Here is a 15,215-nt window from a genome sequence, read left to right as displayed (position 1 = left end):
ATGCATTAGGTATTTGTCCTACCAGAAAGGCAGTGCTGTTTCTGTTACCTGAGCCTCAGGGCGTTGGCAGAAAGTGCGTGGCTGAAACACTTTTACCCAATCCTCATTCAGAATATAACGGTGACACCAACCCACTGCTCCCCACCGTGTGACCTGTCTCCCCAAAAGTTGGGAATCATGACTGAACTTTCCCTCTCCCGACTGGTCAAAACCAAGCCATGTCTTCTTTATGTTCCGTATACTTATTGTATCTACTCTCGCTTTACAAGTCCTTGGGAAGATAATGTCACATACAGAGCACTTTAAGCAACATCACACTTCTGTGTTATTATTACATGATGAGATACTTCTGTTATTACAAATTCAAGATGAAAGCCATGTCAGGCTTGCACACTACAGAATGTGACAAGATTCCGGCACACCGTGTTGTCCTTTAATGCATCCAGACAGAAGGGAACAGAAGGGAAGGGTATGGTCTTTGACTTAGTTGAGAGTTCGGAGGAGATAGTCAAGACTAAAATATTATAAATCCTTCCCACTTTTATAACTGAACTATGAGAAAAGGAATAAAAAGGTAGGTAGTGAAACCTGAAAATTAAAAGAAATATTTATTTAATTTTAAGTAAACACAGAAAGAGCTCTTAAAGTAATGAATATGAAATGATCTGAACAAGAATGGGATCTTTTGCCTCTAATGTTAATGGTAAAGATAAAACTTAAAGAACGAATATGATTTAGCACTAAGTCCTTCATTTAACTTTCTATACACTATATGCCTTTTGTAAGTATCGTATAAAACGGCGTCTTTGAAGATTTGGATGTCTTATTAACATTACTAACATAAGAATCCAATGAAGGCATAGAGAGACTCATGCTGTGATTTTCATCAGGTCTACGATGGAAAAGACAGTTCCTCACGTCCACTGGGCACCTTCACTAAAAATGAGCTGCTGAGGCTGATCCTAAACAGCACGTCCAATCACCTGTGGCTTGAGTTCAACACCAACGGATCTGACACCGACCAAGGTTTTCAACTCACCTATACCAGTAAGTAATGTACGACTTAATCACATTCTTTTTCATTTTGTCAGGACACATCTGATACCTGGCTTATGTTAAGTTTTAAATATTGATTTTGTTCTGGCTGCCTACTGTCTTTTGGATTGCAGTTTAATTCTGTACTCTGTTGACTGGTTTGTATACTTAGACACATTACTAGTAGTTGCTTGAAATTTATCTACTTGGAAATATTAATTTTAATAACAAAATAGTTGGACCTGAAAAGGAAACATAAAACATTTTAGATCTGATGGGCTTAAATATATTGATTGTGGTATAGTGTATATAGTACACAATGATAAAAATTCATGTGCTTATATATGAAGGATTTAGAAGAAATGTTTGAGGTAACTGGAGGTAATAGACTTTGAATGACACATGCACGCATATATATATTTTTATACATTTAATCATATATATATGTATAAGCACACACACATAACAACTGTATGTAGTAAATTATTTTCTTTTCACCACTAATTTTTGAGATGAGAGAACTAAGAAGAATACTTTCAATACTTGCCAAAGATAACAGGATTTTTTTTTCTTTATTATACTTTAAGTTCTAGGGTACATGTGCACAACGTGCAGGTTTGTTACATATGTATACATCTGCCATGTTGGTGTGCTGCACCCATTAACTCGTCATTTACATTAGGTATATCTCCTAATGCTATCCCTCCCCCCTACCCCCTTCCCACAATAGGACCCAGTGTGTGATGTTCCCCTTCCCATGTCCAAGTGATCTCATTGTTCAGTTCCCACCTATGAGTGAGAACGTGCGGTGTTTGGTTTTCTGTTCTTGCAATAGTTAGATAACAGTTTTAAGAGTTGGTGGAGCCAGGATTGAACCTGCAGCTCCCAGTTTTCGGTGCTCACCCTCATTTGTATGAACAAATCAATGTGGAATATGTTTTTAAAGACGTAAACAAAGAAGCCAAAAGAACAGGGAAATAAAAGAGATGCTGTGTTCCAAAAGCAGGAATTTGCAATATGATAACTGCCATTTATAGCATTTTTAGTTCTGAAGGAAAAGAAAAAGCTATTTGGTGTGGATAAGTAATTAAATTTAACTAATTAATTAACATGTTTAAAGTATATGGAATTGTCAAATCCTTCACTCATCAGATAAATTTAAAAACCATATGATACTGAACACCATGACTTTAGAAATTTAAAAGTTTGGGGATTTGAGCGTAAAAGCATGTTAGTGACGGACACCTTTATTTGACGGATGGGCAAAAAAGGGCCTAGAAAAGATAATAATCATCCCACAGACCCAAAGTTAATCCAGGTACCTAAGAGGAAGATTAATCACCTCAAATCCCTCTGAGGAGGAAAAATCACAGGTGAAGAATTGTAAGACTTTGGGCAAAAAAATAGAATACGTGTGGCTAAAATCATGAGAAAACCAGTTTTGACTTTTGTGCTAATACCGTTGAAAAGACTGAGTCAATAGAAAGCCTATGAATTGATATTGATGCACAATGAACTGATAATTGATGTTACAAGGTCAACCTGTAATTATAATTTTTACTGGAATTTTACTTTCCAGAATTCCGCTCTTAGAAATGTCTCAAAGAGCTCTCGTAAAGCCATTTTGCTTGCAGATAGGATGAATGCTATTGTGATTGCTTTTTCCACTTCTCGTCCCTGTCGAGATGTTCAATGTATTTTGTTTTCTTACTCGGATGTCGCTTCATCCCCACTACTTTGCCCCTACACTAGTTTTAGAGGAACACAGATACTTGAGAAGAAAAACTGTTTGAAAAGCCTGTGGGTAAATTAAATTTTGTCTAATTACGGGGAAGTTCCGTGCACACCTATGTTGTTCTTCCAACTCTCTTGCCACTGAACACGTTTTCGTTGCCTTTTACAAATCCTGCCCCTGCTGCGGCTCCCTGGGCAAAGAGCAGAAAACGTTGGCCTGGGTTCCTCCCTCTCTCCTGTGACCTCACCCTCAACACTGCTGCAAGTTGGGATCTTATTAAGCTCACCATTTCCCTTCCCGTGGCTGCTTCACAGAAAACACATTGTGCTCAGCTTGTATTTTATTTCTCATTACGTTTCCAACCCTAGTAACTGTTTCCCATGTTCCTCCAACTATGTCCAGTAAGAATGATGTCTCGTTTATAAACACTTGGTCTCATTTTCTCACGGTGATGCACAAAGTATCCAGGAAAAGATGTATGCATACTGGAGTCTCAGGGGCTTGGAATCCATGTAGGGAGACTGAACTGTTTCCATAACTCTGAAGCCTCTTTTGTTGTCCAGGTGGCACTTGGGAAGGTCCATGTGCTCCAGAGCTGTGTGACTGGATGGAAACTAGAGGTGGTCGGCTTGTTCCATGATTATGTCCACCTTCCCTCACCCAAGGCCTGTGTCAGTGGGCAAGGCTCAGCCCTGCCTGGACCCCATGTGGATGCTGTGACTCTATTGTTCACAGGCATCCAGCATCACTTTAGGATGTTTTGCTATCACTCCCACTTCACTGAATAGCTTTGTAAAATCTTGAATCGATCCATCCGTTTAAGGGCACCTTTCAATTCTATGGACATTTTTGATTACATAGTAGCACAAATGTTCTATAAATAGGAGAAAGAAATATTGGAGAGGACTGGAACTTGGCTCTTATTATAATCAATTTGACAGGAGTAATTTTCTTGTTCTCCCTGTTTCACCTTTTTGGTTCCACCTACAAAACCCAGACACTCCTCAGATCTGCTTTGCAAGATTATCTTCGAGTTGGAACATACTGTCTGATGGGAAAATATATTTGTAATAGAAAATTGGTGGTGCTGATAGCTATATAATCAAAATAGTATTCACCTCACATTAAATTGTTAGGTTTAAATATAAGTAATTAAGCCTAAGAAATCCCTAGCTCCCCAAGGTGATCAAATACCTGAATCAAATATCCCAAAAAGATGTGTCAGAAATGATGACTGGTTATACAAAATATTTTATGCGAGTTATTAACACTTAAGACTGTGTAAAGACACTTTCAACTATTTTCAAAAGACTTTTGTAATTGCCTCTTGCTAGTTAATTGCATTACTTAAGGAAACATTAGTATTTAAATGTTTCAGATCCACAATTAATGCATATACATGAGTAGATTAGAAAATGTCAACAGAGAGTAAAATATATAGCTTAATTTAAAAAACCCTAACATTTTTAGAAATGGGTACAAACAATATTTGTTTATCCCTTAAAATTTACAAAAGCATACACTTAGGTACCTTTCAACTTTACAATCTTGGTAATTCCAGGTCTTGGGAAATAGCTCCTTTTACTCTTCTTTATGAATTAAAAACTGAGTCTTCGGGAAGGGGAACATCACACACCGGGGCCTATCATGGGGAGGGGAAGGGGGGAAGGATTGCATTGGGAGTTATACCTGATGTAAATGACGAGTTGATGGGTGCTGACGAGTTGATGGGTGCAGCACACCAACATGGCACAAGTATACATATGTAACAAACCTGCACGTTATGCACATGTACCCTAGAACTTAAAGTATAATAATAATAATAAATAAAAATAAATTTAAAAAAAGAAAAAACAAAAACAAAAACCGAGTCTTCAAATCTTTTAGTGATTTGCTGCACACACAGGGAGTAGTGTAATTGCAACCCAAATCCAGGCCTTCTAACTGAATACCGGAATTGTGGATGAACTTATTTTCAATGATTTTAGGTGACCCTGCTTTGGCAGGCATCAAATATATTGACCGATATTGACACATGCAAAGGAATTGGCAGGGAAGAAAAGCCAGAATATCTTTGGGCCAAACTGGAATAAATACGTTAGTGAATAGGCATTTGTGAAGCAACTACTGTTTTCTGCATAGTAAGTCAGACCAAAATAAAACTTTAAAAGTGTACCTTCATTACAAAACACTGCTTTTCATTCCAGATTTGTCTATTTTCATACCAGATAATATGCTTCTGGTGTATAATGATGTCAAATGGAGTCATAACCCATAGCTCTGTGAAATCGGGGACAATGAGTGTCCACTTGCTTGTACTTCTTTGCACGTTACACAGATGTGTGATCTGTGACATAAGACGCTTAGACTGGATCATTGTCATTCAGTTTGTATTCCCTGGGGACACCAAGGGTCCACAGAACTGTCTCAGGCAAGAAGAGTTTCACCTTAAGTAACAGAAGCGTTGGTTATCAGAGTAGCCTTCTGAAGGTGATTTATTGATGTTGATACAGGGTTTCTGGTACATGGACCAGCTTCATCAATTATTTCAAATTACAGAACTGGCATTCTGATGTTAAATTAAAGTCCTGTGGGCCCTCTGATGAGATAAATCTATTTGGGGTACACCGATGGAACCAGATGTCTGAGCCTACAAAATCACCCAGGGGATGCTTTCGAATGACAGCTGGTTAGCTTTCCTAAGGCAACCCCCCTACCCTGGGCTCTTAAAAATCTCACTTTTTTGATAGAGAAGAGGACCTATAGTCAGGCACATCTTTAAAATGTTCTCCAAACAGAGGCTTGAAGTGAAGGACTCGTGAAAATGGATAAGGAATTACAGATGGGTATAAAAGACATTCCAAACAAACATTGAAAGGCTGGAGATGAACAATTGGATCTGCGAGATACAGCTGCCACAATTCCATATGGCAATTTTGTACCAATTATTTTAAAAAGAAAAAATAAAGCCCTTTCTCTGGAAAGTTACAGTCCTCAGGATGCACCCTGCAGGAGTGCACTGGCCAGCCCTGAAAATGAATCAGCTGCATAGCTGGTCTCCCGGGAGAGGCCCTGCCTCTGAGCCCAGACACTTTGCAACGCTGTTTAATTTAGAGACATGGAAATAGGGACATTCACAATTTCTTCTCTTTATCCTGCCCCACAACCAGATTTCTCATCCCTGTAAATTTTCATTTTGGGGAATCCTAAATTGGTCCCCTTATCACTATCCTGAATTCTCCGTGTTTCCCTTTATTATACTTAGCTGTGTTTTGATTTACACAGTTCCCATTATTTTACTGATGTACTTGGTCACGGTCTACCGCCCTCTTTCACTCGCTAGTTTCTGTTCCATGGACACTGACTAAACTTGTCAAGAAACGCCCAGCACCCACACATGGCTAAGCCACTCCCTGGGCACAGAGGCGTGGACGCCTAGGTGACCTGGACATAGAGATAAGACAGGCATACACATGTGGTTCAATAACTGGACTCGGACATCCGATATGTTGTGTCTTGTGGCTGGTTTTAGCACCTCAGATGGATGACAGACTCCTCAAGGGGCTCCTTTTGTATTTGCATTTATTTTTGGACACAATTCCAATCCCACAAGGCCTGCTTGGCATTAAGTTTCATAAATGATGTCGCTTGGGAAACAAAAGCAGCTGCCAAAGCAGGAAGCTGGAGAGGTGTCTACAGTGCAGACGTGATGAAGAGGCTCATCGGGGAAATCCTACTCGAGCTTCCCTTCCACAAACTGCCAGTGATTTCCTGGCCAGAGGGTATTGGCAGAAGTTTGAACAGAGGCAGAAGGAACATCATAAACACTTAGGGTCTGGGTCTGTAGCAAAGCCACTCAAAGGGATACTTTGGTTTAATGACACAAAAAATAATCAGATCCCTCTGGGCTGACTTTCCCTTGGTCCACTAGACTGGTTCCAGGTGAATGTGTGATCAGTGCCCAAACTCCTAGGGAGCACTTGATCTCAGCAGACGCAGGACTGGTCTTTCTTTGAATCATTTTGAGATGGTTGAGCTTGAGGCCATGGGCTGCTCTGTCCAGGCGCTGGTTTTGTGGATATGCATTCCCTGAACATCAGCACTGGACACAGCATTGATGAAAGAGCGGCCATCACTTACCGAGAACATCCTGTCATTCTTTACACCTATCTCATTGTTTAGGCAGGACTGCCGACCGCAAAGAGATCTTTAGGGCCATCAAAATAAACCCAAGCTTAAATTTTGGTTGTAGAATAAACCTTGTGGGTGAGGGTCAGGCGTGGGTGTAATTACGCAGGACAGTGACTACCCCTGGCTTGCTTCTAAGGGATGCTTCATAAATATTGGCTGAATAGATATAAAAATGTTTAATTAAAAATTGAGGAATAATAAAAGCAATTCATTTCATCCAATTCAATATGCTTATAAAAAATCTTTTCCGCTTGTGAAAGGTTCTAGACTTTGAGATAAGTAAGGGGATGGAAGGTGGGGATAGAGAGAGTCTGTCATGTTAGTTTGTGGCAGAGTCATGTACTGAACCCTTTTCAATCTTCCTGTTATCATGCCCAGGGTTCCAGGGGGTTAGTCAGCCGTGCTCTGGAGGCAGGGGGGCAGCAAGGCCTGGCCAACCCCAGCTCCCGGCCTCTCTGGAAAGCTACAGTCTTCAGGACACCCCCTCAGGCACAACTCCTGTCGAATTCATATAGCAACCTGCCATATGGTCAGTCTCCTAGAATTAACTCACTTTCTTGGGGGGAGCATTATCACAAGAGCTGTGTTTCGGAGAAGGCTTGTTGGCCTAGGAGCTGACCCTCTTAGACATGCTACAGATTAAGGTCAGTGCCAGGTGCTCTATGAATTAGACAGGAGCTGTGCCTGTCCTGGAAGCCCACTCACAGCGCAGGGCCAGTGACGCATGCAGCTGGAAACGGGACTCTGAATCTGTTCTGAAAACAGGAAGTTATGTTTGCAGGGCTCTCGCCCACAGCGGGAACATAGTCTCTGGGTCCTCTGTCTGGATGCGGGCACAGGGCTCTGTGATGAAGGACGTGCTCTCAGTGTGCCCCTTGCTCTGTGGCAAAGTGAGACAAAATCAGACTGGGAGACCGGGGTAAAGCATCTTTCCTCTAGTTCTTACTCTGCTCAATTTTCCCAGTCTTGATTTTATCTGTGAAGCAGGGACAATAATAGTTTACTTTCCTCACTTATGTAAAAAACATATATGAAATGGCTTTTGAAAACATCCAAGTGCTATATGAATTTAAGTATGTTTTTTTCAGACTCTGTTTAACAGGGGTCGTGAAAAAGGCTATAGAAGGTGACACATGTCTCTTGGCGTAGGAACTCCTACGATTTGTGATGGGAAGTAGAGACAGTTCTCATGGTTCAGGGGCCTTGGAAACACTCATAATACCCCAGGTCACAAAGGGACTGATTAGCATGTACTGTAACTCGCACGCAAAGACCTTGCTGCGATCTAACTTAATACTGATGAAAATCCCACGGTTACTGTTTTTCTACTACTTTAGGTATGAGGGAACAGAGGTTTGGAGAAACTGCCCATGGTTCCGTGGTTCAAGAGGAATAGGGAGTTTTTTCTAACTTCAGTTACTCAAAGCACTTTGAACATTAACCTGAACACAGTGCTATGGGAGAAATGTTTTCTATGCTTAAGGATTACTCACAGTGCTGTGCATGCAAATTAGTCCAAAATAAAAACCTACAAGGGCTGGGTAGGAAGGTCAGACTTTAGGGAACAGAGAAGCCTTGGATCAGGTTTCTACCTTTTGCTCTTTGAACTTCAATCCATGAATTCACCCCTCTGAGCCCAGTCTCCACTGTGGCAAAATGCAAATAATATTAAAGGACTATGCAGATTTGTTTGTTGTGAGAATTAGTGGCATCATATAGAATATCCAGCCCCATGTCTGCTCCACTATTAGGTCACATTTCGTACCCAGAAACCATTGTTACCATTAACCTTTATTTATTATTATTATTTTATTGAGTCGGAGTCTCGCTCTGTCACCCAGGCTGGAGTGCAATGGCGCAATCTCCACTCACTGCACCTCCACCTCCTGGGTTCAAGCGATTCTCCTGCCTCACCCTGCTGAATAACTGGGATTTACAGGTGTGAGCTACCACGCCTGGCTAATTTTGTATTTTTCGTAGAGATGGGATTCCTCCATGTTGGTCAGGCTGGTCTTGAACTCCCGACCTCAGGTGATCCACCCACCTTGGGCCCCCAAAGTGATGGGATTACAGGCATGAGCCACCACACCTGGCCGAACCTTTTTTCTTATACGAAACATGAGACCATTTGTGTCATTGGGACACACACCAGTGGCTGTGTGTCATGGAGGGGAAATTGATCCTGCCACTCTGCTCTTCATTGCACAGTCATCAAAGTGACTGAGAGGTTGGAACTGTGAATTCCGAACACAGAGCAGAGGGTATGGGCAGAAGGAACCATTAGAGGCTGGTTCACCAATACCCCTAACAAGTGGCATGAGAGGGAGGGAGAGAGAAACATAATGGTGTCGAATGTCCAACCAGCATTGACTGCAGACACCTCCAGGGTCCTGGGCTCCTCTTGGTTTCATGAGTCGTAGCTATGCTTCTCACTCTGCCATGAGCTGTATCAGAAATGTTTAAGAGACAGTACCATCTCCTAGAATTAAGTCACTTTTTTTCAGGGGAGCATTATTACAAGAGTTGTGTTTTGGAGAAGGCTTGTTGGACTAGGAGCTGACCCTCTTAGACGTGCTACAGATACAATGGGATCATCGATGGTGAGACATTGCAGCTCCCCAGCAGACTGTGCTGCCACCTGCACTGTGCATCTGCAGACTGCCTGGTCATACTCAGTTTAAACAACATTAGAGAGAGACCTAGGAAGTCCCACTCTACTTCCTCTACAAATTCAATGTGAAATAAAAAAGAATGGTGTCCATTCTATAAAATGACCCATCCATTTGCAGCCTCTAGCATGGTAGCTCCTTATTTATGTTTTTGCCACGATAAGTAAATGGTGAAGGTGAGTGATTTGGTATTGACGACTAATTCTGAACACATTACAACATAGCCTGTGGATGCGAAAATTAAAGCACGGAGATGTGGGTTTATGTAGCTGTCATGCTGGTTTTATTAACACATTGGTAGAATAAAAATGACATCAACGTTAAATATACTATTATAAATGAGAGAGTGCCTTTGGAGAATAAAAATGACATCAACATTAAACATACTATTATAAATGAGAGAGTGGCTTTGGGCAGGAATATATTCTCAAGACTGATACAGAAGCACTACGCATTGTCACTTTGGTGCTTCAAAACAAGGAGAAAATATTGCAAGCATGAAGTGTATACAGCCGCTGAATGCAATCAATTACTAGAAACAAACCTGAAGGTGAAGAGCAGGGTACGTCAGAATCCATCATTTGGAGTCCCTGAGATCATGTGTTGACCCAGAGAGATAATGCTTTCTGTATAGGATTGACTGATACCTTGAAGAAGCTGATGTCATTTTCCTTCGGCATCCTCTCCCACCTGTCTCTACCCAAATACATCGGTAGACACTCTGTGTGTATCTCATATAGATTCTTTCAATGCCTTCACCTCCCTGGCTATGAATAAGATGTAAAAGTGCATCACAATGGGTCCATGTCCTCATTGATTACTTCTTTTTAACAACTAGATTTTGGAAATCCTATACAAGCTGAGGGGCAGTCCTCAAATGCACATTTTCTACAATCTAATGTTATCAATAATAAAGACACTCACAGATTTCCCAGACGTTCTTGGTTGTGATGTGTAAGCATTGCTGTTTTAAAGTAAAACAGATTACAGTATTCAAAGAATAGCATTCACTGCCTTCTTGGTTTTCATGGTGTATTATATTTTAGGAAATTGAGTCAAAGCATCTTTTCATCCAATGAGTAGTTTTAAAAATTATTCACAACCATGCTAAGAACCAGGGGAAAGCATAGAATAGGGTTATAAAAATAAGGAAATATTCAGCCTGCACATAAATCCACACTAACAGATTTTTACATCATTTCAATGAAGATTGAGATTATGGCAAACATTATGCTGCTCTATTATCTACTCCTGACATCGCAGTATCTGTGTAGTTTGTAAATTGCAGTATCTATATATCATTTGTAAATACAAGCTTACGGCAAAATTTTGTTCTTACATAGCTGTTAATTTAGCTGAGAAAAATGTTGGGAAAATATCCAATAAGCAGTGTTTGTTTTTCCCACAGTTGACTTGTAGATAATTTTATAAAGTGTTTTCAAATAATAGGCAGTGTTGTGTGCATTAGTTTTCTATTGCTCTGTAACAAATTACCCTACATGTAGGGGCCTAAAACAGCACCATTTCTTATCTCACGGTATCCATGGGTCAGGAGCCTGGACACAGCTTGGCTGGGTCTTCTCTCAGGGTCTCACAAGGACGTGACCAGGTTTTGGCTGGGCTGTTATCTCATCTGAGTGTCCGGGGCCTCTTCAGGCTGTCAGCAGAACTCAGGTCCTCACAGTGGTCAGACTGAGACTCCCAGCTCCTTGGTGCCCCTGGCATTTCCCCGCCACGTGGCCGTGTCCCTCTCTGGGCAGGGCGTGCCCTCGCTGGCTTCTCCAAAGCCATGGGGGGCCCTCACCTCATGGAGGCCAGACCCTCTTTGAAGGGCTTTCCCTGGATTGAGTCAGGCTCCCTCAGGATAATCTACATCTTGAGAAACTCAGGATGCAATGGATCAGACACTTCCGTGGCATCTGGTGCTCTCACACTTGTGGTGTTCAGTTGTCAGCTCAAGTCACAGACTGTGCCCACACTCAAGGAAGGAGAAGAATCATTCATATATCCAAGGTTGGAGCAGCAGGAGGTGAGGCCATCAGGGTCCCTGCAACATCTGCGCCTCACAGTTTCCTATTTAGGAATGTTTTCATTTCATCTCAGATAATTTCATAAAAACAAAAAAGTGTGTGTATGTGTGTGTGTGCACGTGCGCACTCCCACACACTCTTGAAGACATAAAGTATATATTTAATAAAGGAAATGTACAATTTGTTGCTTACATGTACCTTTAAACCTTCAGGAACCATTTCAGCTTGCAGTAGTGAATCTGTCATCTGCAACTAAAACAGGTTGCAGAGATCACGTTCTGTATAGTCACAGGTACAGATTTATTATGTGCCTACATCTTCCCTAAGCATAAGGCTGCCTGCAACTCTGGTCAGCCTTCCAGGCCCCTCCTCTCCTCTTCCTAGCTAATTCAGGCCCCACCTGGAGAGACTCAGAGATGTCTGGGGGTGGGTGAAGAGCTACAAGCCCTCGGCAGCCGCACCTTCCCTTCTCTGCTAGGGAAAGCTTACAAGAGGGTCTTATTCACATACAAAGCAAGAGGACAGAATACAATTGTCATCAGGGTTTAATCTTAGAGATTACCTTTTAAGGAAAAGTCATTGTTTTCATGCCATCAAGCAGTAGTTTTGGATAATATCCGTGCATCTAATAGATATCTCAATAAACATTTACACTTATGTATTATACCTGTCATCATCTATCATCTATCTATCTCTACGTATCTATTGTGTATCTATCAATTAATTGATCTATTGATTGATCATCTATGATCTATTATTCTATATATATCCATCTATTATGTATTTATCTACTGATTGACCCAGCAATTATCTATCATTATCTATCTATCATCTATCTATCATCTATCTATATCTATCTATCTATTATCTGTCACCTGTCAACATTGATCTTCTGAATTTCTCTCTGGAGGACAGAAGACTCTACTCTTACATAGGCCAGAAAAGCTGTACATTGAAATGAATCAAGTTTACACATAAAGAAATAGGAGTAACTGCTGTTCAATATATCATTCACATGGTAACTTTAAAGATGTGGCATGAAGCCCTGAAGGTCAAATACCAAGTTCATCCCAGGTACGTACACAAGAGAAACCACCAGCTGTGTCTTTGGGGGCCATAGTAAAAGAAAAATATTGGATAATATATCAATAAGCACTGATCATGCACCAGGAAATTCACCTTCATTGTCTCATTTTATCTCCAAAGTAGCCCTTTGAAGATGATCCTTTTATTTTCAGTTTAAAGACAGGAAACCGAGGCTTCCATATGTTAAGGTCCTATCATTAGTGAGTGACAGCACTGGGATTCAAACCCAGTTCATATAATCCAAAGCTCAAGAGCTTCCCACTGATACACCATGAGCATTCTGTGTTTTCACAGCATCAGATAAAAATGGTCACCAACTCCTGGCCATTGTTAGCAAACATCTGAAATCATGTAGGATTTTGATCAGTGCCTCTGGTTACATGATTCTTTACCACAGATATCAACACTAGTTTCTCCCTCAGTCTGAAATCAGAATCTAAATAGGGAAGTTGCTTTTCTTTTATATTTGAAATGTTTTATTTAAGATGTCATCTCTTATACATGGTAAGAATTAAGTAATATTTTAGTATTTTCTTGAGGTAAAAAAATAAAAACAGTGTTGCTATAGTATCCTACCTGCTGATAATTCATTCCTATATCCATGGGAGAGCAACGAAATTCAAAATAAGGTATTTGCTTTTTAATCTTAATTTATTATTTTAACTTTTGTTTTAGGTTTGGAGTACATGTGCAGGTTAGTTATATAGGTGAACTCATATCACAGGGGTTTGTTGTACAGATTATTTGGGCACCCAGATACTATACCTAGTATCCATTAGTTATGTTTGCTGATCCTCTCCCTGTTCTCATCCTCCACCCTCCAATAAGCCCCAGTGTCTGTCATTCCCTTCTTTGTGTTCATGAGTTCACATCATTTAGCTCCTGCTTAGAAGTGAGAACACACAGTATTTGATTTCCTGTTTCTGCCTTAGTTTGCTAATGATAATGCCCACAAGTTCCATCCATGTTCTCACAAAAGACTTGATCTCATTCCTTTTTATGGCTGCATAGTATTCCACGGTGTATATGGACCACACCTTCTTTATCCAATCTGTCACTGATGGGCGTTTCGGTTGATTCTACGTCTTTGCTATTGCGAATAGTGCTACCATGAACATATGCATGAATGTGTCTTCATGGTAGAATAGTTTATATTCCTCTGAGTATAGGCAAGTTGTTTTTAACCATCTGTTCCTTCATTGTTTCTAGGAAAATGAAATGAAAAATGCTATAGTAATTGAAGAAGTTTATCAATGTGAGGAGAAATCTCTTGAATGGCATTTCTACCTGCAGGGCTCTCTACCCACTACCCTGCTTGGGCCTGGGAGGACCTGTGCCCAGGGATGGGGCCGCACTGTGACTGCCATGGGCTTGAGCTTCTTATAACGTCCATTCCTCCACGCAAAGCGTCAAACATTCCATCTCATGACTGTGTGGCTATAAACATCAATAGATCATTGTGTATTAATACATTTTCTTTCAACCCAGAAATTTACTTTTTTCTTCTGATTTCAGGAAATGAAAGCATTTCCATGAGACTCTAAAGAGATTGTGGGCCCTAGGCACTGTGCCCTGTGCCCCTAGCAAGTAAGTTAGCCCCTAGCAGACAAGGAGAGAAGGCAGAAAAGGCTCACTCACAATGCAGCACCCTGCGCAGAGTGACGGCATGGCCTCTGCTCACACTCTTGAGCTACCGCTGGTCCCGTAGGCCCAGCTGGCCCCGGGCTGGGCAACTCTTCCTGGAAATGGGGCTTTACTTTTGAGGGCAGGCAGAACTTTGTAGTAGCCGGAGCTTCAGACCGTGAAAGGGGAGCACTCATGTTACACGAGATGGGTAACTACTGCTGTCTGTGATTGCATAGGCCTTGGGAAGGAAACTGCGGCACGTTCTCCTGGGGAAAAGATGTTAACTAGTTAACAGTAGTCTGTATGTGGCTGCCTCAGTTTCCCCATTCATCGTATATGCTCCCCTGTAACGTAGAGCCCATCTCGAACTCTCCACCTGCTTGCGGGATCTTGTCTGTCTCCTGCTTATCATTCCTTTCTCCTGCAGCACTGGGCCCTGTCACCCTGCAAATGGGTCACGATGAAGCCTGCTCTTAGAGTTCCAGCTGTCCAGAGTCTCCCCTTGCTTGCTGGAAATGTGTCTTATAGAGTTCACTTTTGCTCTCAGTGACCACTTTCCTAGCTCAGCCTCCTCTGTTATTGATAATATCCTAAAACAAGGTCACTTTTCAATGCCCTCTTGAATGCTATGGCATCTCCTCTCTCCTTCAATTACATATCTTCCACCTCCATTCCATGCCAACAGCAGCCTCCATATTTAGGTAAATTTTTTCAGCTCTAGGTTCTTCCTGATACTTTCTTCACCTCCCTTTGTTCCATGATAATGGAATTCTGGGATGTAATAGATTTGAGCCCAAGCAAGTTATAATAAAATACTTGCTGTCTTATTTTGAAGGAATGATA

At 41.2% G+C, this 15,215-nt stretch overlaps 1 protein-coding gene across 1 annotated transcript in view; it reads left to right on the top strand.

Moving 5' to 3' along the window:
• Positions 1–15,215, top strand: part of CSMD1 (CUB and Sushi multiple domains 1) — a 2,034,615-nt gene that overhangs the window by 1,645,075 nt on the left and 374,325 nt on the right. Inside the window, exon 23 of the mRNA XM_015144705.3 lies at positions 891–1,047. Coding sequence (XP_015000191.3) covers positions 891–1,047 — 157 coding nt within the window. The remainder of the gene's footprint in view (positions 1–890; positions 1,048–15,215) is intronic.

Source organism: Macaca mulatta, chromosome 8, assembly GCF_049350105.2.
Source record: "Macaca mulatta isolate MMU2019108-1 chromosome 8, T2T-MMU8v2.0, whole genome shotgun sequence".
NCBI lineage: Eukaryota > Metazoa > Chordata > Mammalia > Primates > Cercopithecidae > Macaca > Macaca mulatta.
Note: the sequence above shows the minus strand (reverse complement) of the source record. Positions and strands in the feature narration are given on the sequence as shown.